This window comes from Acomys russatus, chromosome X, assembly GCF_903995435.1.
Source record: "Acomys russatus chromosome X, mAcoRus1.1, whole genome shotgun sequence".
NCBI classification, from domain to species: domain Eukaryota; kingdom Metazoa; phylum Chordata; class Mammalia; order Rodentia; family Muridae; genus Acomys; species Acomys russatus.
Genome location: NC_067169.1, coordinates 79,000,843 through 79,022,982, shown reverse-complemented (window position 1 = coordinate 79,022,982; position 22,140 = coordinate 79,000,843). Strand labels below are relative to the sequence as shown.

Sequence of the window (22,140 nt, the reverse complement as noted above, 5' to 3'; positions counted from 1 at the left end):
ACATCAAAGGCGCTCTGTGATCTAATAGGATCAGGTTACATCTCAAGCTAGAAGCAGAGTTCAGCATAAGCACTCACTGGGGCTCTGCTTTTGCAGGCATAGAAGAAGCAAGTATGAGTGAGTCATAACTTGTTCTAGGGTTACAGAAAGCCTCTGAGTCTGGGCACCAGTGACATTGTTAGATTCCCAGAGAAGCCATTGTATGGAGCTGGGAAGGTGAATCCCAAGGTACAGTGGAGGGACCCAGTTGTTAGAGGCTCTAGAACTATGCTTATCCACTAAGGAAAGCTGCAAGAACAAAGTTGAGGAAGTGCAAGCCAGAAGTCACGTGTGCTGTAGGTGGCAGAACTGGAGTGCTGGTGCTGACTAAAGGTCGAGCTCAGATGATTCCGTCCTGAGCTCTACATGCTAGATCTGGAGCTATAAGATAGGTGGTCCTTCTTCTGGGGTTTTGTTTTGCTTTAATCCACCTTTTCCTTGATGTTCCTTGCTGTTATTTTTTTCCTCTTTGGAATGTAGATGTTTATTCTTTGTTATTAGAAGTGTTCAACTTATATTTTGAGTTTCTAGGTGCTCAAAATTAAGAGATGGTCTTGAGTCTCAGAAGAGACTTTGAATTTTTGAGCAGCATTGTAACTGTTAAAGACTATGGGGGCTTTTAGCTATAGATCGATTGCATTATGAGATGAACTTGCTACCTTAGGAACCAGGGTGGAATACTAAGGTGATGGGTTTGGTTGGCAGGTTGGCAGGAGGTGAAACTGTAATGATTAATTTTTGCTGCCAATTTAATGAGATTAAGAATCACCTAGAAGAGTGCTCTGCTTGTGTTTAAATGCAGTTCTAAGGCATTTATCTTAGAAGGGAAAATTCGTCTTAAGTAAAGGCTTTGCCATCCTGTGAGCTGAGGTCCCAGACTGAGTAAAAGGAGAAACTCAGAGGAGCACCAGCATTTGTGTCTTTATGTTTCCTTCTTCCATTTATCAACTGCCAGGTGAGTGTATTTCTGTTTATCTCTTTATGGGCTCTCTATTCATTTCTGGTTTGTATCTTATGCTATCCCAGTAGGACAATCTCAATGGACTCTGTCTATATAATAAATGTTAATATTCCAATAATGCAGTTATGCCTAGTTCGTTCATTCAAAAAATGTTTTGGCTATTCTTATTTCTTTACTTTTCCTTATATGTTCTAGAATAAGCTTGAATATATCTATGAGAAATCTTAGCAAGGTTTTGATAGTAATTATATTAAACTACTTATACACATAAACTTATACAGAGATAATTTTGAGGAAATATGACACCTTTAGTATCTTACATGCTCTCTTTTAAGATATAGTCTCAGTAAGTAGTACAGACTGTCTTTTAATTTGCTGTGTAACCCAGGGTGACCTTGAGCTAATGGCAGACTTCCTGTCTCAGTCTCCTGAGTTCCAGAATTTAGGTGTGTGCCACCATGCTATACAGAAGCAGGGTGCTAGTGTGGCATTTTTGCCTTCATTTTGCGTCTGCCTCCTTTACTTTGAGCTATTGAGTGTTCTAATTAGTGAACAATATATGCATCTCCAGTAAAAAGTGTTGCTAATTTATTTTCATCAAAGTTTTACAGGAACTGTTGTACTTAGAAAAATCTAAGTAAAGGAATTATTCTTAGAAAAATCTGAGTAACTTTATCTTAGACTAGAGTAGAAATGCTGCTGGGTCTGGGAATACTGCAGCCCTTCATTTGCTCATTTGTGATGATAGCTCACTCAAATCATTGTGAAGATTTAAAGAGGCAATGCAGGTTTGAGCCCTGCCTCTGACATGTTTACTTTGCCCTTCACTTTCCCCTCATATTTACTTGTTGGGCTCTCAAGCCATCATCTGTGAACCCACAAGCAATAATAGAGAGATGCCTCAAAAAACTTGTTGTGAATGTTGAATGTGAAAAATTAAATAATCAAGCAGTATAGACACATCGTAAACTATGGCCCTTATTAATATTGTAATGTGGATATAATTTGGTAAAAAATGATTTTTGCATATCAGTGTGGGGGAACTGTTAATAGAATTCAAATAGCTAGCCCAAAGAGCCATAGGCCGGGACAGATAATAAGATCTTGCTGTAGGTTTGGGACAATGGAGATGTTGCCAGTGTTGTTAGGGTCACAGCTTGGATCCTAGCAATCCTAATAAGCTAGGCTCATCTACCCCTCTTCAATAGGCTAGCCCCAGGCGTCAATCTTTTCCTTCCCACAACGTGAGATTCCTAAGCAAATTTCATTTCCTTTGGGTTCGGTGTCTTAGTACTTGGATAATCAAAATGAGGGAAACAGGTATCTTTTAGAATCTTTGCTCCTGCCAGGACTATTACAGAAGCAATCCATTCCACCACAGTAGAAAGGACAAAGGAAAATCTCAATATCATGGGATGTCCATAGCCCAACAATTATCCGAAAAGTGTGAGAATATGTATTTCTCTGTGTTACAGGGAGCTCACTAGAGATGGAGACTCAGATGCAGTTTATAGCCAGTTGAAAGTTTTTATTCCAGGCCTCTAAGACTCCATTCAAGTATTTGGGACCCAAGTGTAGCCCTGGGCATTTCAAGCAAGGGGCTCTTAAAGGCAAAAACCACATCCTGAATCTCACTTTGCAGCTGCAGAGGGAGGTTTTACATAAGGAAGTAGTTTAGCGGAAGCTGAGATAAGCTGGTAGCCAGAGGGAGGCATGCACCAGCAGGCAGGTTAACAGAAGCTAAATTAGCTGGGGAATTTGTGATCTCTCTTTTCTTGAACAGAGTTGCGTAACTTGAACAGAGTTAGGATTCTCCATCAAGGAGATCAAATTCTATGCAAGCCTAAAATGGCCTCAGTGGGAATAGAAGATGGAAAAGTCTCTGCCCTGCCTTGATCTGTCACATGTGCTTGTATAAAAGCAGATTCTGAAGAATATGCACCAAATGGAACTCTGGAGAGCTGGAAAGTTCCATTTACTTCCCCCTTTCTTTTGTTAAAGGTACCCTGAATCTGGCGAGCTCATTGCTATTCCATGTTTGGAGGTGGGGGGCAAGCTTTCCCATATAGTTTGTTTCACAGCAGTTATACATTTTAGAAATAATGATAGAATTTTTATGTCACCATGATATGCATTTCCCTACTATTAGCCCTATATTCCAAAGAAATAGGGAGTCACCTGACTTCTAATAAAAGGCGGTTGAGAATGCTCATATACCTGTAATCAGGTGACTTAGTGTTATCTTGAGTCAGGCATGGAAGAGAATGGACTGTGCTTTTGGGAGTGGTTGGTAGATGAGATGTTATTGTGGGGTATTAGAGGTTTGAGGGAAATGAAAGTAGAAAGACATGGAATATGTTGGAAATACCTGAAGGGGCACGCTGACAACAGGTAAAGGAGAGTTCATAGATAACGCTGGGGGTGTCAGTGATAGAGTAGGTGTCTATGCACAAGACCTTCATGTCATCTCCAGCATCGCAAACAGCTTGTTGACTTGAACACCTGGGGAACTATGGGACTATTTGCTGAATAAGAAGCAACTGAAAGGGAAATGATGGAGGAGCAGAGATTCTGTAGAATTAATTCAAATTGTATTTACTTTTGTATGCATGAGTTGCTTCTCTATATCTGTACCATGTGTATGCAGTGCCCTTGGAGGCCAGAAAAAGGCATCAGACCCCCCTCAAGCTGAAGTTACAAACAGTTATGAACTGCTTTATTTGAGTGCTGGGAACCAAACTTGGGTCCTCTGCAAGATAAGCCAGTGGTTTTAGCTGCAAAACCATTCCTCCAGGCTAGGGAACATTTTTAAAAAGAATTCTGTTTTGAGTTTGTTCGATTTAAGTTATTTTTTCTTCCAACTTGGTGTGTGGCATACACCATGGGTTATATGAGTCTGGAGTCCATAGTTAAAGTAGAACATGTAATTTTGGAAAATGGTATGAAATACTGTGGGAATGAACACTAATGTGTAGAACTATATAACAATGAAAAATCTGCCTTTCATTGACACTTGTAGAACACAAGCAATTCAAACAGTCCCCAATGGTAATTTTATGGCCAAAGTATATATACTGTGTGTAAAATGAAGATTGAAAAGAAATGTAGTATATTTTCAATATAATAATTTAAGTAAGAGAAAAAAGAGACTATATAGATGAGTGGAAGACAAAACAAGTGATATGAAAAATCAATATAAAAGTCAAGTTGTAGAAAGGACTTGATACGCCTTTGAAAAAACTAGCCCAAAATAAGACAAATGCATGAACTAAGAAATACTTGTAACATGTACTCATTGTCGCTGAATTGTACACTAAAATGTTTAAAATGTGAGTTTTATGACTCCAATAAAATGAGCAATAAAAGAGAGGTGTATTATGGGTACAGTACATAAAAATCATATCAGTTTTCATGTTGTCTAATAATTCATCAGAGTATGAAAGGTTATAGAGGAAACAAGTTATTTAAAACATGAACAATTCTTTTTACACACACACACACACACACACACACACACACACACACACACACACACTTGAGTTTTCATCCATGGTTCATATCTCATTATTCCTTTGCCATAGCATGCTTAGAAAACTAAAATGTCTCATTACTAAATAATTGGTCCATAGAAGCACTGACCTTTCCCTGACTTTCTGTCATGAACATGGCCATGAAGAAACTGTGATTACCTATAAGTAGGTCATAAGGCCCTCCTCCTCCCAAAGGGATCCATGCTGCTCAGAGAAGACAAGAGGAATCTGAAGAAGACAGGTTTTCTCAACGGGGTAGGCTATCTACCTCTCTGTCCCTAAAACATCAATTAGACACATGATCGTGAAATGCACAGAGAGGTGTTATTCAATGTGAGTACATTGGGAAGAATGACTGATACCCCCAAGTCCATCTTTTGGGTACCCACATGAATTTAGGTTTAAATAGTGGGGGACTGGGACGAGGGGCAGGAGGTATGCATAATTAAGCAGGCCTCCTCTGAGTGTGGCCTAGTTACTCTTGGCACCTCAGTCCCAGTTCTGCAGGGTGGTCTGACAAAGTCATTATTGCTGTAATTTCTTGAGAGAGTCTATCTGGTTCACTGGTGTTGGTTTCTCTACTGTCATGCAGCTATGACATCACAGAGAATTGCCCTCATCTGAGGGAGCATCTTTACTTGAGATTCTGTTGTTCCTAGAATCCATGGTGACCATAGGTTTAGGACACTGACTTCTCTATGCATTTAAGCCTTGAAGAGGGGTGGATGCATAGAGGCACTCCTTGAGCAGCTAACGTGCCTATGTGCAGAGGTAAACAGGTAACCCAAAGGAAAGGAGGACAAACACATGAAGGCAGAAGTGCCAGGTGTTCTCCTCTTGGTATTATCTGTTAGAGAAAGTACATTTTTAAAATTTAATTTGAGACAGGGTTTCTCTGTGTAGTCCTGGAGTTCCAGACTGTAGACCAGGCTGGCCTCGAACTCATAGAGATTTGCTTGCATTTGCCTCCCAAGTACTTGGATTAAAGATGTACCCCATTAGGCCCAGTTTGTATGTATTTCTTGAATGAAGGAAAATTCAGTGTCCCACAAGGTAAAATAGAAATGAACAGTTTTGCATTCTTTTGGCAAAATGAAATTTCACATACTTTGGGGAAGGGAGACATTAAGATGATGAGTTACAGAATATGTTTTCCCATCAGTGGTCTGAACTGTATTTCCAAAGTAACTGCAGCGAGAAGGATGGCAACGGGGATGTAACATATTTCTTTTCAAAACTACCTACTTTCTGAGTGAAACTGTAAACCTGGGGAAATTCACCCAAAAACAGAGTAAGACAGAAAAGGTGAGCAGCCAAGGCAGATATTATCTTATAATCTGGCAATCACGTTCAGAAAGTGTTAGAGAAAAGAGCTATAAACCTGAAAGAAGCTTCAGGACCCTGTGACTTTCTAGGCCTGATGCCTTACCTAGGCAGGAAGAGGTAGGGGAGAGGCTCCCCTTGGCTGCTGAGATATGGAAGTGGCTACCAGAAGCCCAGAATTATTCCAGAAGGATACGAGAAATGGCCCCCCTTGAATCTTTGCCCCTGGCAAATTCTCAGCTGGGGATCCCAGGAACGCAGGCCCTTCTACTTATTTCCCTTCTGGCCTTGAAGCCAAAGGGGGCTCTGAGGCTTCAGGACAACATGAAGTGCTGGGAGCAGGGAGGTGGCAATGGGCAGAGCACAGAAGGTTGGGCCTTCCCCCATCGCCAAGAAATGGGTGTGGCTTCAGCAAAGGGTGTGCAGAATGCTATTGTGAGGGTAGGGGTGGAACAGGACAAGAGGCCAGGGGGCCAAGCAGAGCCAAGTAGGGTGATTCTAGGAGCACTCTAAGGCAAGCTGTGGTGCAGCATCCCAGATAAGGCTGCATAGCTTGCATGTGGCATCTGGCCTCTACATCTCTTGACACGATAGCTGCTGCTGCTGCTGTTGCACACCCTCTTCTCAGACCTGCACAAACCCAATATTGGTGTAAAAAGATTTGTAGTGTGGCTGCAGAGATATCTTAGCATTTTATGCCCTGGAAGACTTAGATTTAGTTCTCAGTACCCACCCATATGGTGGCTTACAAACCCCAGTTATAGGGAATCTGACACCATCTTCTGGTCTCTGTAGGCTCAATATATGCAGGCAAAAAGTCCTACACTTCAAAATAAAAATAAACCTTTTACAAATGCTTCAGCTCCTTAGCTCGGCATCCATTACACTCCCTGTCAGCCTTGTATGCAATCACTCTCCATCAGTCTTTTCAGTGTAAAGACTAGTGAACCCATAAGAAAGATGCCCAAAGACAGATGTCAGAACTCATTTTTGGCTTCTGATCTCAGATCAAGAGGTGAGGCAGAAACACAGGGATGGCTCCTCTTTTGGCCCCTGGTCAGATTTCTCAAGATATATTTGAGGACAGTGAGATATTAACTAGTTGGTACAGATGGCTCTGTGAACTAAGGCTTTGAAAAGATACTTAGCTCATTTCTGTTTCCCTTCTCAAGTAAAACACCCCTATTATAGCTGCCAACATTAGTTTCAGTTTTTATCTTCCCCCAAAATATTGTATGCATGACATTAAATTAGATGCTTATATATCCATTTATTTAGAAGTCCACAACATCTGCCTGATGAAAAAATACATATTATAGAACAGCACACAGGTACAGGGAAAAATACCAAGGGACATTCACCGAAGGGCTGTGACAGTGACTGTATCAGGGTGAGATTTACAGGTAATGCATACTTCAATTTTTTTTCTTAATTTCATTTGGAAAGTTCAAAAAAAAATACTACTTCATGGACAGATTAAAGCCACCAGAGAAGGACACATACAGAAACAGCTATTAAGCAGTCTGTGGAATGAGCAAGGAATTGGCAGGGTGGGGTGGGGGCATCCCTTTATGTTACGTGGTATATGAGTCTGCTTTTTCTTCTCCAAAGAAAACTGGTTTTGAATGACTTCCTTCAGTTAGAAAGCTACCCACCCCATCACTGTTCCTCCAGAATCGGTTTCTGGGGAGAGTTACATTGATCTGGGGCTGAGTCTCATGCCTTAGTATGGGGCAGAGGATTTTGTTCTCTCCATATGAGTCAGCTCCTGCAGAGTGACTATCAGATTCTCAAAAACCTGTGCCTTGTTGCTGGCATTGTCACAGGTTTCTTTCACATGGCCCTCTTCACCACAATGGGGACAGCGAATTGGGTACTTTCGCTTTCTGGTTCTCCTGAGATCCCCAGGCCCGTTATTCCTTTGCCCAGAACCACTGCTAGTGGAAGGAGACTCATCACCAAAATTGTTGGGGGGTTCAATAACTAGCATTTGATCCTGAGTAGTGGCTCTGCCTCTGAGAGATGAGTCACCTGGGGATGAGAATGAGGGGTCCTCAGACTCCACCAGGATCACGTCTTCATCTGAGTCATCCTGGGAATCCTCTATCTCTATCACATTGCAGTCAGCGCTGCCAATCACTATGGGCAGGGAGCCCTGAAATACTACAGGGCTGGCTGCCCTCTCCATTATTGTCTCAGATCTTCTGGGCCGCTTATTTTGAAGAAAAGTGTCATCCCAATCTTCTTCTTCCCTTACCATCCTGATCAACTCAAGGAAATCAGGAAGGTCTTCCTGCTCATTATGTGCATGCATTTGGAGAAGACCCTTAAGCTTGATGCGCAGGTCCCTACTCAGCTCAGCCCCTGCAAGGAGCTGATGCAGGCGAATCCTGTTTGCCTCACTCTCAGCCAGGACCCCTGCTTGAATCGCATTCTGCAGCTGCACCTCTAAACGGATCACATACAGGGATGGCTTCTCTCCCTGTGCCTGCAGGGTGTTTAAAAATTTACCATGGACTGTCACACTGCTCTCAGACTCCCCAAACACCAATTTCATTGCCCGCAAAAATTCTGCCACATTTAGGTTGGGATTGGCAGCCTGGAGCAAACGCATGACCTCCCGGGCAGGGCCCCTAAGGGTTCTCATCAGGCGGTTGAGTTTTTCCTCCTCAGGCATATGCCAATCTGGCAGGGCCTCATGGACTTGGCTTAGCCAGTTCTCAAAGGTTTCTTCCCCCGGGGCTGGCTCTGCCCTCCCAGAGAACAGCTTCATGTTTCTGTCTGCCATGTTGGCTATCAAAGGACCAAGACTCCGCCCCAGGGCCCTCAGCATGGAATGAGCCAAAGGCAGAAAAGCTGCATTCTGCCTGCGACTGTTACCCATCCGAGCAAGGATGCTAGCCATGCCTGACAATTGGATATCTGAATAAAAGATGCTGGGCTTTCTGCGAACAAAACCAGTCCAGTTTGCAGAAACCTCCAAAGAAACGTTCCCCAGCAATATCTTCCTTGTGTTTGGCTAAGAACTGTAAAAGAAAGAAGAACGATTCAATAATACAGTGGACTTGTGCACGACCCTCTAATCATATTTTTTGACAGTCTTGAATATTTGCCCACTGCCCTGAAACTACTCAGCAAGAAACTGGCACTTAACAACCTTGAGGAGCAATTAAATTTCTCTGTGCTAGGGGGACGTTTGCCAGAGTCATTTTTACTCCCTCCCCAGTGTACCCCACCTCAATGCCTGTTCTCTAGGAGAGGCAGCAACTGTTGCTTAGAATTCTAGCTCCAACAGCCTTTGGAGCCCATACTAGGCTCTTAAAATAGAAGGCAATAGCATAAACCTCACAGAGTTATGTTAAATGAGTAAGGCCTTAAAGATATTAGGTAGCAATGTCCTGTCCCATACCCACCCCTCTACCCTCCCACCCCACCCCCACCCTTTTTCTCGTTTCTTACCAGAGCTCAGAAACTGGCCTTCACCTTTATTTCAAGCCCAGCCTCTGCAACAGGTGCTTTCCGTGAGAGTTTTGGTCCTGGGTAGGGTTGATCTCTGCTCACAGGCTTCTCAGATCCGGTTCCTCTGGGCCTCTGGTTTAGACTGCGCCACAGCAAAGGGAAGGGAAGGGTCTTAGACGTCAGAAGCAGTCTCATCGTTTCTTCACTGGCTCCATTGTTGCCAGGAGGAAAAGGCCTACCTTCAGAATAAAAGCCAAAGGGCCCACCCCTCCCCCAATCCACTTCACCAAGGGAAAACAGTGGCCTACCAGCTCCGCAATCAGCCTCACAGAATTCAAGTCTGAAATCGGCTTTGATGAGCTGCCATGGAGAAAAAGAAGAGAAGTCGGATACCCTACCACCTCCGTATTTCTATCCAGGAAGAGATGAGAGAAAGGGGGCTTCAAGACAGACCATGCCTGTCCCTCTGCCCTTTGCTACCTTTTTGGGGGGAAAATCCCCTCTCCAATCCAGGCAAATCCTACTCATAGGGTAGCGTCCAGTAAAGCTCACCTCATCCCACCGTACAGCCCAGCCACTAGGGTTGTCACTTCCTTGCTTCGAAGTTGCCAGTTCTGAAGCCCCAAATGTTACGGTTTCATCCTCCCATCTCCGCCTTATGCCGCTGCACCTCCCTTTCTTTACCTGGATTTCATAGATGGACAGAGGACGATGGATGCTCAGGAACCTCGATTAGCTATCTTGCCTCTCAGGCCTGCAGGGGGAAAGGATGGCGCCTCAGCCACCGAGCTGTCTGGACTGCCCAATAGAGCTAGCCTCTTTGCAGGGTTGCCCAGGCAGGGGTTGCAGAGTCGCAGCGGCGGTTTCCAAGGCAGCTACAGCTGCCCCCGCCCTCCAGTTCAGCCTGCAGAGCGGTAGCGGCTGCTTTTAGCCTCAGCCCATTGAGACAAAAGAGAGTGACGAGAGGAGTGGTGTGGCCAATCAGCGGTGAGCAGGAGCGGCCTCCCTGCAGAGCCTGGGCCAGGATGCTAATGCCTGCCAGAGGGGGGAACCTGCTGGAGGGGGCTGCGGCAGACTGGCGCGGGAGCGGGCGCGGCGTCAAGTGCAGCTTGGACTCACGGACCTGGCCCATTTACATTTAACTCGTGAGTTTGCAGCTTCACCTCTCTCCCCTTCTTCCTATTGCCTTCCACCTTGGCTCTCCTCCGACGCTTTGCGACCGGATGCTTTAAACACGAGGTGGGACCAAAAACAAGTGAACAATGAGAGTTCTTCACCTTTGTATTAGGGGAAGGGGGTAGCCTTTGCCAAGCGCTTTCTGTGTGCTCAACGCGCTTGCAAGGACATCTCCTTTATTTTTCTCATCAGTCTTGTGATAAAACGTAGCAGTGTGCCCATTTAACAGAGAGGGGGATGTTAGGCACCTAGGCAGTATGGGTAGGAAGCTTAGAATTAACAGCTCACACTCCAGCCCTGGCATCTAACCTCAAAGGTTACACCGTTTAAACGCCCCTCTCTGGTGTCAGATTAAGGGTTAGAGGAGAAAAGCCAAATTGAGGGTGAGAGGACTAGTTTAGGACTATATAAAATTAATGACCAAAAACTGCTGTCTGCAACTTACAGATAAGAGAATTGAGCCACCAGGCTCTTAGGTCCTGTGTCATGCAGCAAATAAGCTAATAGCATCGGATTTTGCACCTCCTCGGTCAGTTGTTCTGTTGATGCCAGCGTTTTCCTCTGTGTTGATGCCAACACTTTGCCCTGCTGGGCTGCCCAGAGAGAGCATTTTCACTCTTACATATGTATCCACAAACTATCTCAGCAGCTTTGCTAATAAAATGGTTGTACCGAAGAGGGGAGTGGGGAGAGATGAGAAAGAAGAGGAGTGCAACCCTTTACAATATGCATAATACCGAGAAAACCGACGCACTTTTCTGCTCACATTTTTTTACACTAAAATAAACCACCTGTTTATGAAAATAGCAACATTTCTGTCTGGCCCCAAAGGAAATCGGACCAAGAGATAGCTTGCCTCAAATTACAGGGTGACGCCAGAGCTCTCAATCCAGAATTTATGCTACGAACTAAAGTATGGGTGCTCAGCTGGCTATCACAGAGTGATTTTTGAGGGCTTGGTAGAAATGCAGGTTCCTGGGGCTCCCGCTCTGGGGATTCGGCCTCCCTGGGACTGGGGATGAACAATGTCACTTGTATTTTACCTGTTGCTCTAAGTGACTCTGAGTTGTAGAGAGCCTGTGAACCACTGTTCTGAACACCACACCATGCTGAAGGCAATCAGTAAATGGGCCTGCCACTTCAACGCGTGCCCACAGCCTATTTGTCATGAAACGTAATCTCACAGCAGAAGTTCCTACCCCAAGTCCTTCTTGAAGCTGCATGCAAAGAATTTGACCACTTCTTTCTGATACCATAGCTCTGTGAATTTTCAAATGGGCCCGTGGCCTCCAAACAGTTAAGAACCCCTGCCCTCCAATCTTCATAACATCTTCCTCTTTCAACACCTGCTTGAGGAAGAAGTGTGAGAAACAAAACACCATTTGCCCTGACCCGGACACCACAGCAGTCTGCCGCTGATACAGCTCTTTCATTTCCTGACTCGAGGATAGGTTGCTAGGTTGCCCTTCTGTGAGCTCTTCAGGGGGACTTCTCCTTTGCTGGGTTTGGCATCGCTGGCCCCAGACAAGGACCAACTCCATGGAAACGGCATGCAAGGCTTTCCAAAGCGAATGGGCCGTGAAGTCAGAGGCTAGAAAACCTGCTCCACTTTCCCTGCCTTCTGGCTCTTGGACAGCAGGTATCACTTCTCTCATAGCTAGGAGACCTCTGTAGGGTTTGCGCTTGACTCCTGATGCTTGGAAACACAGGAACCTTTTGAAACCCTGCAATTGCCATTGCCTTCGTGTTCAATCTGCAAAGGTATTTGACCTATTCCTGTTTACAAGCGTAATGACAAGAATTGCATAAGCAATCCAAATTTGGAAGGAGGCATCCTCTGTTTTAATGTTGTACTCTTTCTCTTGGGGATGAAAGAGTGGGGATAATGGTGGTAGAAAGTAGAGAGCATTGGAGCCACATAGGAGGCAGGTGGTTCGCCTTGCACAGTTGAGGTGGCATTGGGAGTTGAGGTGGCATTGGGTAGGTTTCCTTCATACTTTTCTTCTTTTCCCTAGCACCATGACATTAGACAACGACCTCACAGCAGACACTTGTTCTCTGTTTCCACTGGCTCCATCACCAAAGTAGATGTTATGTTGAACCTGATGGATAAGAGCAAAGAGCTAAGGATGGACCTGAGAATTCTGATTAAAAAAATAATAACGAAAAGAATAGATTGTGTATAGGTTCAGAGGTTGGAGCAAGAATGTTTTAGAGCAGTTACTAGCAAAGTCCGTTGGGATACGGAACAACTCTTATCTCTGGCCATGTGTGTGGGAGTATGCACCAAAGGATGGTTCTAATGAGGCCGCATTTTCTCATTTTGACAAATGAACCATAAAAGCTTGGAGGTTAGGAGGTAACGCTTTCAGATGAAAGAACAGTGGCTACTTTTGGCAGCAGGCCTCCTCTGTGCCAGGAACTTTCCATCTGTTATCTCATTTAAACTTCTCGGCAGCCCTGTTGACACAGGCATTGTGTACCTTTTTTTTTTTTTTCCAGAGAAGAAAATGGAGTTTCAAGGAGGTGAAGTCACTTGTGTAAGGCCACACTCTTTGGAAGTGGAGCCACTGGGATGCTACCCCGGGGCTGCCAAACTCCAGAACCTATGAATACTTCCTCTTTTCCAGTTTTAGGGGAAAAGCATAAATGCAACCTGCAGGGCTATGCATGCAGTTCAGTGGAAGACTATCTTCTTAGTATATAAAACATCATGACGTTGATCCCTAACACTGAGGGGGTCGGGGAAACAGGATAAAAGAAACCATTATAATCGCAAATCCTAATGCAGCCGTTGGAACAGGTTAGCACTTTTGTCATAATTTGAGCTTCACTGCTGCTGTTTCACTTTGAAAAATGAAACTTACAACACAGGATCTTTATATATTTTATTACATATACGCTTCATTAAAGTCACTTAAAAAAATAACTATACAGGGGGCAGCATGGCTGCTGGTAACTGTGCTTGCTACCAAGCCTGATGACCTGACCTCAATCCAGGAACCCATGGGGTGGAATAAGAGAACGGAGGGCCCTAATTGTTCTGTGACCTCTGTACCATATCTCCACACCAAAATAAGAAGGGGATATAAAAAACAATAATGATAGCAAGGTTCAGAGGGTGGAGAGAATTGGTCAAGGACATAAAACTAGGGAATGGCAGAACAGAATTCAAACCGAGGGTTGTCTGACTCCAGTGGTTTGTTCTCTACAACATACAAATCAGTGGAGAAAATAAACATGGTCCTTATTGTGACTCCTTGCTGTTCGTCTCTGTTCTGTCTGTTCTGTCTTGTTTGTTGTGTTTTGCATGCGTTTGTTTGTTTGTTTGTTTCTCACCATTTACCACCAGCACCATGGCTATTCTGTGTTCACAGAATATATATTCCTGAAGATTAGTCAGGACCAGATGAAGCAATTTGCAGGAATACATCTGTGTTCATAGGGGAGCCATGGAAGGTCTTTCTTCTATGACTGTGAAGGCCAAGAACAATGTTCTGGGACAGAGGCTCTCAGCTTTCCTAATGTGGTGACCCCTTAATGCAATTTCTTATGTTGTTGTGACCCCCAACCATAACATTATTGCATTGCTACTTTATAATTGTAACTTTGGTACTGTTGTGAATCATAATGTAAACATCTGATATACAGACGGCCTTAGGCAGTCTCTGTGAAAGGGTCAGTTAGCCCCCAAAGGGGTCATGACCCACACGCTGTGAACCACTGTTCTAGGAGCACCTACCCCTGCCAATGTTAATTTTTGTCCTTTAGGTCTCTTCCTTGACCTTAAACACCTGTTTCAACCTTTCCACTTAACAAGAGGGGATTTAGGGATTATGTCACATCTTTCCTTTAAAAAATTAATTAACACACAATAATTGCACATTTCAGTGCACTGGAAAGTATTGAAAACTCCTATGGAAAGAGTAACTCCTGGCTTTGGCAGATCTTGAGCTTTTGAGTGGGGTTCTGTTTAATGCTGCCTTATATAAATACAGCATGCATCAATTATATTGAACCATCCTTTTTATGCCCTTTGCCCTCCCAATTCCTAACAATTACTCTTCTACTTAGAGGTCTACACTTTTTAAATTTCCCAATATAAAAGCATGCTGTATTTGAGTTCCTGTTCCAATTGAGTTCCTGACTAATTTCATTTACCACACAGTTTCTCCCATTCTCCTGCAGATGACAGGTTTTACTTTTTGTAGCAGATTAATACTCCACTTCCTAATCTACATACATCATTTTAATTATCCATTCATTTGTTAATGGGTTCTTCCACTGATTCTGGACCAATCATCAAGCGTAGTGTGGCAACAAACGTGGGCAATCTCTCTGGAAGGCCCATTTTATTTTTTCTGGGTATATACTCAGGAGCGGATTATGTGAATCATATGCTTTAGCTATTTTGACTTCTTTTGATGATCCTTCATACTGATATTCACAGCTAAATTACATTCCTATAAATAGTGTATACTGCTTGTCTTTTCTACACATCTTTGTGTTTTCCTTTGAGTTTTCCTTGTCCTGTGTAAAATAAATTGTTCTTGTCTATCTACTTTGGCCATGATTAGTTTTATTTTGTTTTCCAGTGTGGGTTGCTCTGTTGCTGAACTGTCTACCTCGACTCAAGTCCCATATCATTGGGGACAGGCAGTGAATCCTATCTATCTTTTGCTCCTCAGTGATTTTACCCATGACTTAAAAGATGATCAATGTGTGTGTGTGTTTTTTTTAATTGACCAAAGGACTGGCTGAGAATTCCCCCAAATGAACAGATGGATGCAGGGCCGATTCTTAGGCTACCCACCCATGATACCCATCCTCGCCAGACTAGCCTGGGAAGTCTTAGTTCCCATGTGCTTATGTAAGAGGTTTGTAGACATAGGAGACAGCTCATAGGGCTTAGATGCTAACTGTTAAGACGGCCTCCAAGTGCATTCTCCATCCCATACTTTGAAATTAATGTTAGGGTACCAGGTTCCCCTGGAGGATTGTGTTGAGCCTTTGAATTCATCGAAGAAAGATCTTCTCTGGCTCCCATAGGAACAGTGGGTATGTTTCCGCATGCCACTTCATCTGGCTTTCGCTTGCCTTCAGGAACATGTACTCTGTAAAGACAGACACTGAGGTTGGGAATAATCTTTTTTGACACTTTAAAACTTAAAGCCACCAAGTCAGATTTTCAACAACTTTATCTCATTTCGCTGCTAATCTTTACAACTGCCTTCTGCAGTGTAGGCCTTATTGGCATCACTTTGTAGCTAAAGAATGTGAGACAGCGGTGGTGGCGCATGCCTTTAATCCCAGCACTTGGGAGGCAGAGGTAGGCGGCTCTCCGTGAGTTTGAGGCTAGCCTGGACTACAGAGCTAGTTCCAGGACAGCCAGAGCTGTTACACAGAGAACCGCTGTCTTTAAAACAAATGTGAGACAGTGAAATCCCTGCTTTTCCTCCTAGATCACGAAGCTAAGTACGTGATGAAGGCAGAATGTGGTTCTAGATCTATGTGTCTCCCAAAGTATCTTAAGAGAAAAATTCACAAGGGAAATATGAACTTTCTTCCCTGGGTAAAAATACAAGTAATTAGATTTATAAGATAATATATGAGATACTTAAAGTATGAGGGTTGTAAATTGATTACCTTTCAGTTTTAATCCCTTAAAGTTATTGGCATAAACCATAGAAGGAGCTGGTGGTGCAATGTCATTATCAACCACAGGTACAGAATCTCCCATATGTAAGCCCTTGTGACAGAATACAGTTTGGGCTTGTTTACAGAAGAGTTTTTCCCTGCCTGATAATTTTATAACTAAAGTAAAAGAGGCTCCAAGGGGTCCTGTAAAATGTTAGTGACAGAACCAGAGCTTACAATGTGGTTGTGCCAAGCCATTTTCCTTCTACTAAGTCCGACTGCCTCTTGGAGTGATGTACACATCTTTATAAAAAGGTGGGCAGGAACTGGAATGTGATTGAACCTGGGGTTAGATGACTTGAAACCCCTTTATCTCATTACTTGTCCTTATTAAGGCCAAATTAAGATTTCGAAGGGAAGGCTATGGAATGTTCCAGACTCAAGTAGCTTTGGAAGTCTGAGTGACCAGGTCAGGAAGAGGTAGGGGAGAGGCTCCCCTTGGCTTCTGAGATATGGAAGTGGCTACCAGAAGCCCAGAATTATTCCAGAAGGATACGAGAAATGGCCCCCCTTGAATCTTTGCCCCTGGCAAATTCTCAGCTGGGGATCCCAGGAACGCAGGCCCTTCTACTTATTTCCCTTCTGGCCTTGAAGCCAAAGGGGGCTCTGAGGCTTCAGGACAACATGAAGTGCTGGGAGCAGGGAGGTGGCAATGGGCAGAGCACAGAAGGTTGGGCCTTCCCCCATCGCCAAGAAGTGGGTGTGGCTTCAGCAAAGGGTGTGCAGAATGCTATTGTGAGGGTAGGGGTGGAACAGGACAAGAGGCCAGGGGGCCAAGCAGAGCCAAGTAGGGTGATTCTAGGAGCACTCTAAGGCAAGCTGTGGTGCAGCATCCCAGATAAGGCTGCATAGCTTGCATGTGCTATCTGGCCTCTACTGAGGGCCTCAACCTGATCAGACCATTGTCCCTATTGAGTGAGCCATACAGCCTACTAACATAACCAGAGCCTCAACCACAGACCACAGTGTCTTAGGTTCTGTGTGAAACTTGCTGTCTACAACTGTCGCTAGACTTCCTGTTTTTGCCTGCCTTCCATCCTGATCAACATGTGCTCTCTTCATCCTTGTTTCTACCTGGCCAGTGATATGCTTCCTTTCCCGTATATGCCAGATGCCCCTGCTACACATCCTTTCTTCCCAGATCTATACAAACCCACCCTCCTCCCTTCCCTCCCTTCCCCACTATTTCTTGCTCCCTTTTGTCCTTTCTTTCTGACAGGGTTTCACTATGTTGCTCAGGCAGCATTTGAAGTTCAGGTTCAAGTGATTCTCTCCTACCTCAGCCTCCCAAGCAGCTCAGATTCCGGGTTTGTGCTACCACATCTACCTTGTCTTTCTTTCTTGATTGTAAAGTTTCCTTCTGTGTATTGGCCCACAAATTGCTTCTAATGCTACTTCTCCATGTTTTAAGATTTCTTAAGGGGGGGGGGGGTCTCGTGTTTCTTCATTTGTCCTTGAACTCCTCATCGCCGTGTCTTCACTTCCAAATGGTGGGTTACACACATCTGCACCACTATGTACATTTTATATGGTGATAAGGATTAAACACAGGGCTTTGGGAACAGTAAGAAAGTATGCTGTCAACTGAGCAGCATTCCCTGATGGCGAGCCTTTGCTTATCACACGTGGATCATGATATGTGCTTCTGGTGTCTTAGCTCAGTGGCAAAGACAGGCACTAAAAAATACAGAAGTATCTTGCCCCAAATGTCAGCATAGCCCAAAATGGGAAATGCTGCTGTATTATGTAGCCATACATATAAGAAGAAAAGCCTGAAAATTGCTAGATGCCGAGCAACATGGCATGAAACTTCCAGAAACAGCTGCTTTTTCCTTCCTTCAGTTATGGAGGAGTAGGGTGTTGGCATGAGACAGCTATAGTTTGGGCAGGAATCTACAGAGGTGAATGGGAGGAAGTTCACACCCCCAAATTTACAACCAACTTTGAAAGAAAGTTTTGCACTGTGACTTTTTACCACGTTAAAAACGTGTTGATGAGGAGAGGGCTGAATCAGTAAAGGGCTTGTTCTGTGAGCACGAGGCCAAGCTTGGATCCCTAGCAGCTACATAAAAATGCCAGGCATGGTGGCACATGCATGTAACCCTAGAGCTGGGAAGGCAATGACAGGAGGATCTCTGGAACTCTCCAGTAATCTATTCTTGCCAAATTGGTGAGCTCCAGGTTCAGTGAGATACTTGAGTGCCAAAAAATGAGCTGGAGACAGGTAGAAGGCAAACGGTATCAATTTCTACCCTTTACAAGTATACACATTCATGCACACGCACGCGCACGCGCACGCACACGCACACAAACACCAAAAATAAATTGTGGAGTGGAGCCTGTAAATCTGGTTGTGCACTTGCCTGGCGAATACAAGGCCTGGGATCAATCTGTAACATGACAAAAAGTAGTTTGGGAATGCCGAGTAGGGTAATAAAAATGCAAGTTTCGGGGATGAAGCAACAGCTCAGCAGAAGACCAAGGTTCAGATCCTAGCCCCATGTTAGGTGACTCAATCTGCCTGTAACTCCAGGAGATCCAATTTCCTCTTCTGGCCTCTGTGGGTGCACATGGGCATGCGCGCGCGCGCACACACACACACACACACGAATGGTCATTTTTAAAATGCAAAGTTTTGTGGCAAGAATTAAGGGAATGGGTTTTTAAGGCCTCTTTCTCTGTTTCTATGATTTTTAGTCATAATTCTTTTGAATGTTTGGATTTTATGTGTCACTAAAGTACCACAGACTATCAAAGGGAAATAAATACGAAATTTTCATTTAAGATTGATGACTTCTTAATTTCCTAAAGGTGTGTCTATTCTTAGGAACTGCCCGCAGTTTTTCCTGACACCCAAGTTTCTCATGGTTCTGTGTTAGATCAAGCCAGGGCAACACTTAGCATTTTGATGGTTAGCCTAACTCCATGTCTCCTCTTGCTAGTTTCCTCCATCCGCGTCCAGCTGGCTTCAGCATGGAGGAACGGAACAACTCTGCTGGGAAGGAGCTTCAACACAGGACACGAGCAGAAGTTCCCGGAAAGAAAAGCTGGCCCTCACAGGCCTACACCCTTGGGGCCATTTCCAACTTTATGTCTACTTTTCTGACCTTTCCTATCTATAAGGTGGTGTTCCGGCAGCAGATCCATGCCGTGGCAGTGTCAGAGGCTGTGCGACAGCTTTGGCATGAAGGCCCTCAGTACTTCTACCGGGGCATCTACCCTCCTCTCCTCTCCAAGACCCTGCAAGGGACTCTGTTGTTTGGCACTTATGATAGTCTGCTGTGTTTTCTCTCCCCTGTTGGGCCACACTCCCTTGGACAGCGCTGGACCGCAGGGCTCATGTCTGGTGTAGTAGAAGCTGTAGCGCTCAGTCCCTTTGAAAGAGTACAGAATGTGCTTCAGGATGCTCGCAAGCAAGCTTGCTTTCCTAGCACCTTCAGCATCCTCAAAGAATTCAATTCTTACGGGCGTTGGGGGCGGCTGTCACTGGGTTATTATCGCGGCTTCTGGCCAGTCCTTGTCAGAAACAGCCTGGGAAGTGCTCTCTATTTCTCCTTCAAGGATCCTATCCAGGATGGTTTGGCAAGGCAAGGCCTGCCCCATTGGGTTCCTGCTTTGGTATCTGGCAGTGTCAATGGAACAATCACCTGCCTGGTTCTGTATCCTCTGATTGTGCTGGTTGCCAATATGCAGTCTCATATTGGCTGGCAGAGAATGCCAAGCCTGTGGGCCTCAGCACAAGATGTGTGGGATACTCGCGGTCGAAAGGTACTCCTGATTTATAGAGGAGGGTCCCTGATCATCCTCAGGTCCAGTGTGACATGGGGCCTCACTACTGCTATACATGACTTCTTGCAGAGAAAGGCTCATACCAAGAAAGAGATGGAAGACTGACTAAATGAAGTGTGGCCAGGGCATCTTTGTTCCAAATCTTCACTCGCTGGTTGTGTGTAGTATATCTTTGGCTTGGGTACCATTATTTACTATCTATAAAGTGTCGCTGCGTGGGAGAAGCTCCAACTTTTCACCTGTTTGAAGCCTACCAGGATTCCTTGGTCAAAGGAAGTCTCCGAGTCTATAAACAGCTTCAGTAGCCTCAGAACCTGGAGCCCAGGTTAAATGTCATTCCTTTAAGGATATTTTTTAAACTAGAGGAAACTTTAAATGAAGGCTCTGCTCAGTACTGTCAGTCTGGGGTCCTTCTTTGTGCCCTCCTGACTAGACTGAGTGTAATTCCAATTTCAATGAACTGTACTAGACTATGAGGCCAACTTCCGAGATGCCTGTATTTTGCTGACACTGCTCACTGCCTCCACCACAGCCACTCTCACTTTAAGTGGAGATGGGTTCCACTTTCAAGGTACCCACGCTGATTACAAATCTTAGATTAGGGTCACTCCAACCAATCAGGTGCCACAAGAGCTGACAATGCTGGACACAGGACTGAGAAGATATTTGGTGCCTGGATAGAAAAAATAAGGGCTTTGAAGCAAGAGATTTAATTAATTTAACTACATGCCAAATAGAGAAAAGGAGTACTATATGTGGTTTGGTGTCCTCTGTTAGGACTAACACACACACTATAATACATACATACATATACATACACATACACACACATATGATTATGTTGCCTATAAACCGTTTAAGTTTCTATAAGAAACCTGGAAATAACATGACCATATTTCTTCACAATTAATTGCTAATTATGTTGATGTGGACAACTATATAGTAACTAACCATAATGATCTTAGCCTGTCATTCAGAGCCATTGCCAATATGGACCCCATATAACTCTGCATATAATTACACCACATGCATGGACGGCATACACCAACCAAATGCAGCGCTTTTTTTTCTCCCCAAGCATTTCATGAACTTACCTAAGGGCCTACTCTGCTCCACACTTTTCTCTCCACTTGCACTGCACTCCCACCCAATAAAAGGTCTCCAATTTGCGAAAGCCCAGCTTCTATGCCACTGTCTGTATGGAGCCCCTTTCCTATTCCTCCAAATTGAATGTGGTATTAGTTTTGTGATATCCCCTTCCAACAGCTCACCCACATGCACTGATTCCATTATGTCACTGATCTCATGTGGCCATATGTTTTTGCTGTTCTTCAATACCTCCTACTAGATTGTAAACTTCTTGAAAGCAGGGATTCTTGTATGAATTTTTTTTTAAACTCCTCCATTGTGCCTAGGTGCTCAATAAAGTTTGTGAATTATTGAATAGATTATCAAGCTGTGATATACTCTATATCCTCAGGGTGCTATCCCTATGACACGAAGATAATGTTACTGACTCATTGTCAACAAGACACATGCCTTTGGGATGTGTTTGTTTCCTTTTAATAGTGGATTTAGTTTTGTGCTAATTATAATGCCAATGAGAATAACAATAATAATAAAATTATGTTCAACCAGAATCTTTAGTGAGTTTGTGGTGTTTACAGCCATTGTTTCTATTATACTGAGTTTAGCACCAAAATTTCACAAACAGAATCATATTGCACAACAGTTCTCCTCCTTTCAGCTCTAGAATTTTGAGTATTCTAGATGGCTTGTGCTGCAATTCTTGCTTCATACGTGACACCATGATAAATTCCTCTGTCCTCGCCTCCTCACTGAACCAAAGTTGTCCTTTGTCTAGTGACAAATATTCATCACTGAATGCTACATGCATAAAAGTCAGGATTGTAGGCCAGAAGATTGTTAATATTTATTTGCCAAGAAGGCCAACAGAAAATGGCCTTCCAGAAGAGCTGCCGATAAACTTCCATAGAGGAGATGTGCATGGGCTGAAACAATGTTCTTAGCCTTTCTTACCTGCAGATTTTGCATTCATACATTATGGATAGAAAATATTGGGGGGGGATTACACATGTATTGAACGTGTACATCTTTTTTGCTTGTTATACATTCAAACGATGCAGTATGAAAATAACGTGGAGA

The 22,140-nt window shown here is 44.0% G+C and overlaps 2 protein-coding genes across 2 annotated transcripts; one reads left to right on the top strand and one right to left on the bottom strand.

Annotated features, from left to right (window-relative positions):
• Window positions 1–7,513: 7,513 nt before the first annotated feature.
• Window positions 7,514–9,772, bottom strand: Zcchc18 (zinc finger CCHC-type containing 18). The gene is made up of 3 exons (XM_051141612.1): window positions 9,621–9,772; window positions 9,313–9,454; window positions 7,514–8,879 (listed from the first exon to the last, which is right to left on the bottom strand). Exon 3 carries the CDS (start codon window positions 8,756–8,758, stop codon window positions 7,577–7,579), a length of 1,182 nt encoding a protein of 393 aa, XP_050997569.1. The 5' UTR covers window positions 8,759–8,879; window positions 9,313–9,454; window positions 9,621–9,772; the 3' UTR covers window positions 7,514–7,576.
• Window positions 9,773–10,380: 608 nt separating this feature from the next.
• On the top strand, window positions 10,381–20,290 carry Slc25a53 (solute carrier family 25 member 53). Its single transcript, XM_051141614.1, has 2 exons — window positions 10,381–10,457; window positions 19,128–20,290. Exon 2 carries the CDS (start codon window positions 19,159–19,161, stop codon window positions 20,077–20,079), a length of 921 nt encoding a protein of 306 aa, XP_050997571.1. The 5' UTR covers window positions 10,381–10,457; window positions 19,128–19,158; the 3' UTR covers window positions 20,080–20,290.
• Window positions 20,291–22,140: the final 1,850 nt, after the last annotated feature.

Bases quoted from the DNA above. Each gene is read 5' to 3' on its own strand.
- Slc25a53 (XM_051141614.1), top strand. From the start codon at position 19,159: ATGGAGGAACGGAACAACTCTGCTGGGAAGGAGCTTCAACACAGGACA.
- Zcchc18 (XM_051141612.1), bottom strand. From the start codon at position 8,758: ATGGCTAGCATCCTTGCTCGGATGGGTAACAGTCGCAGGCAGAATGCA.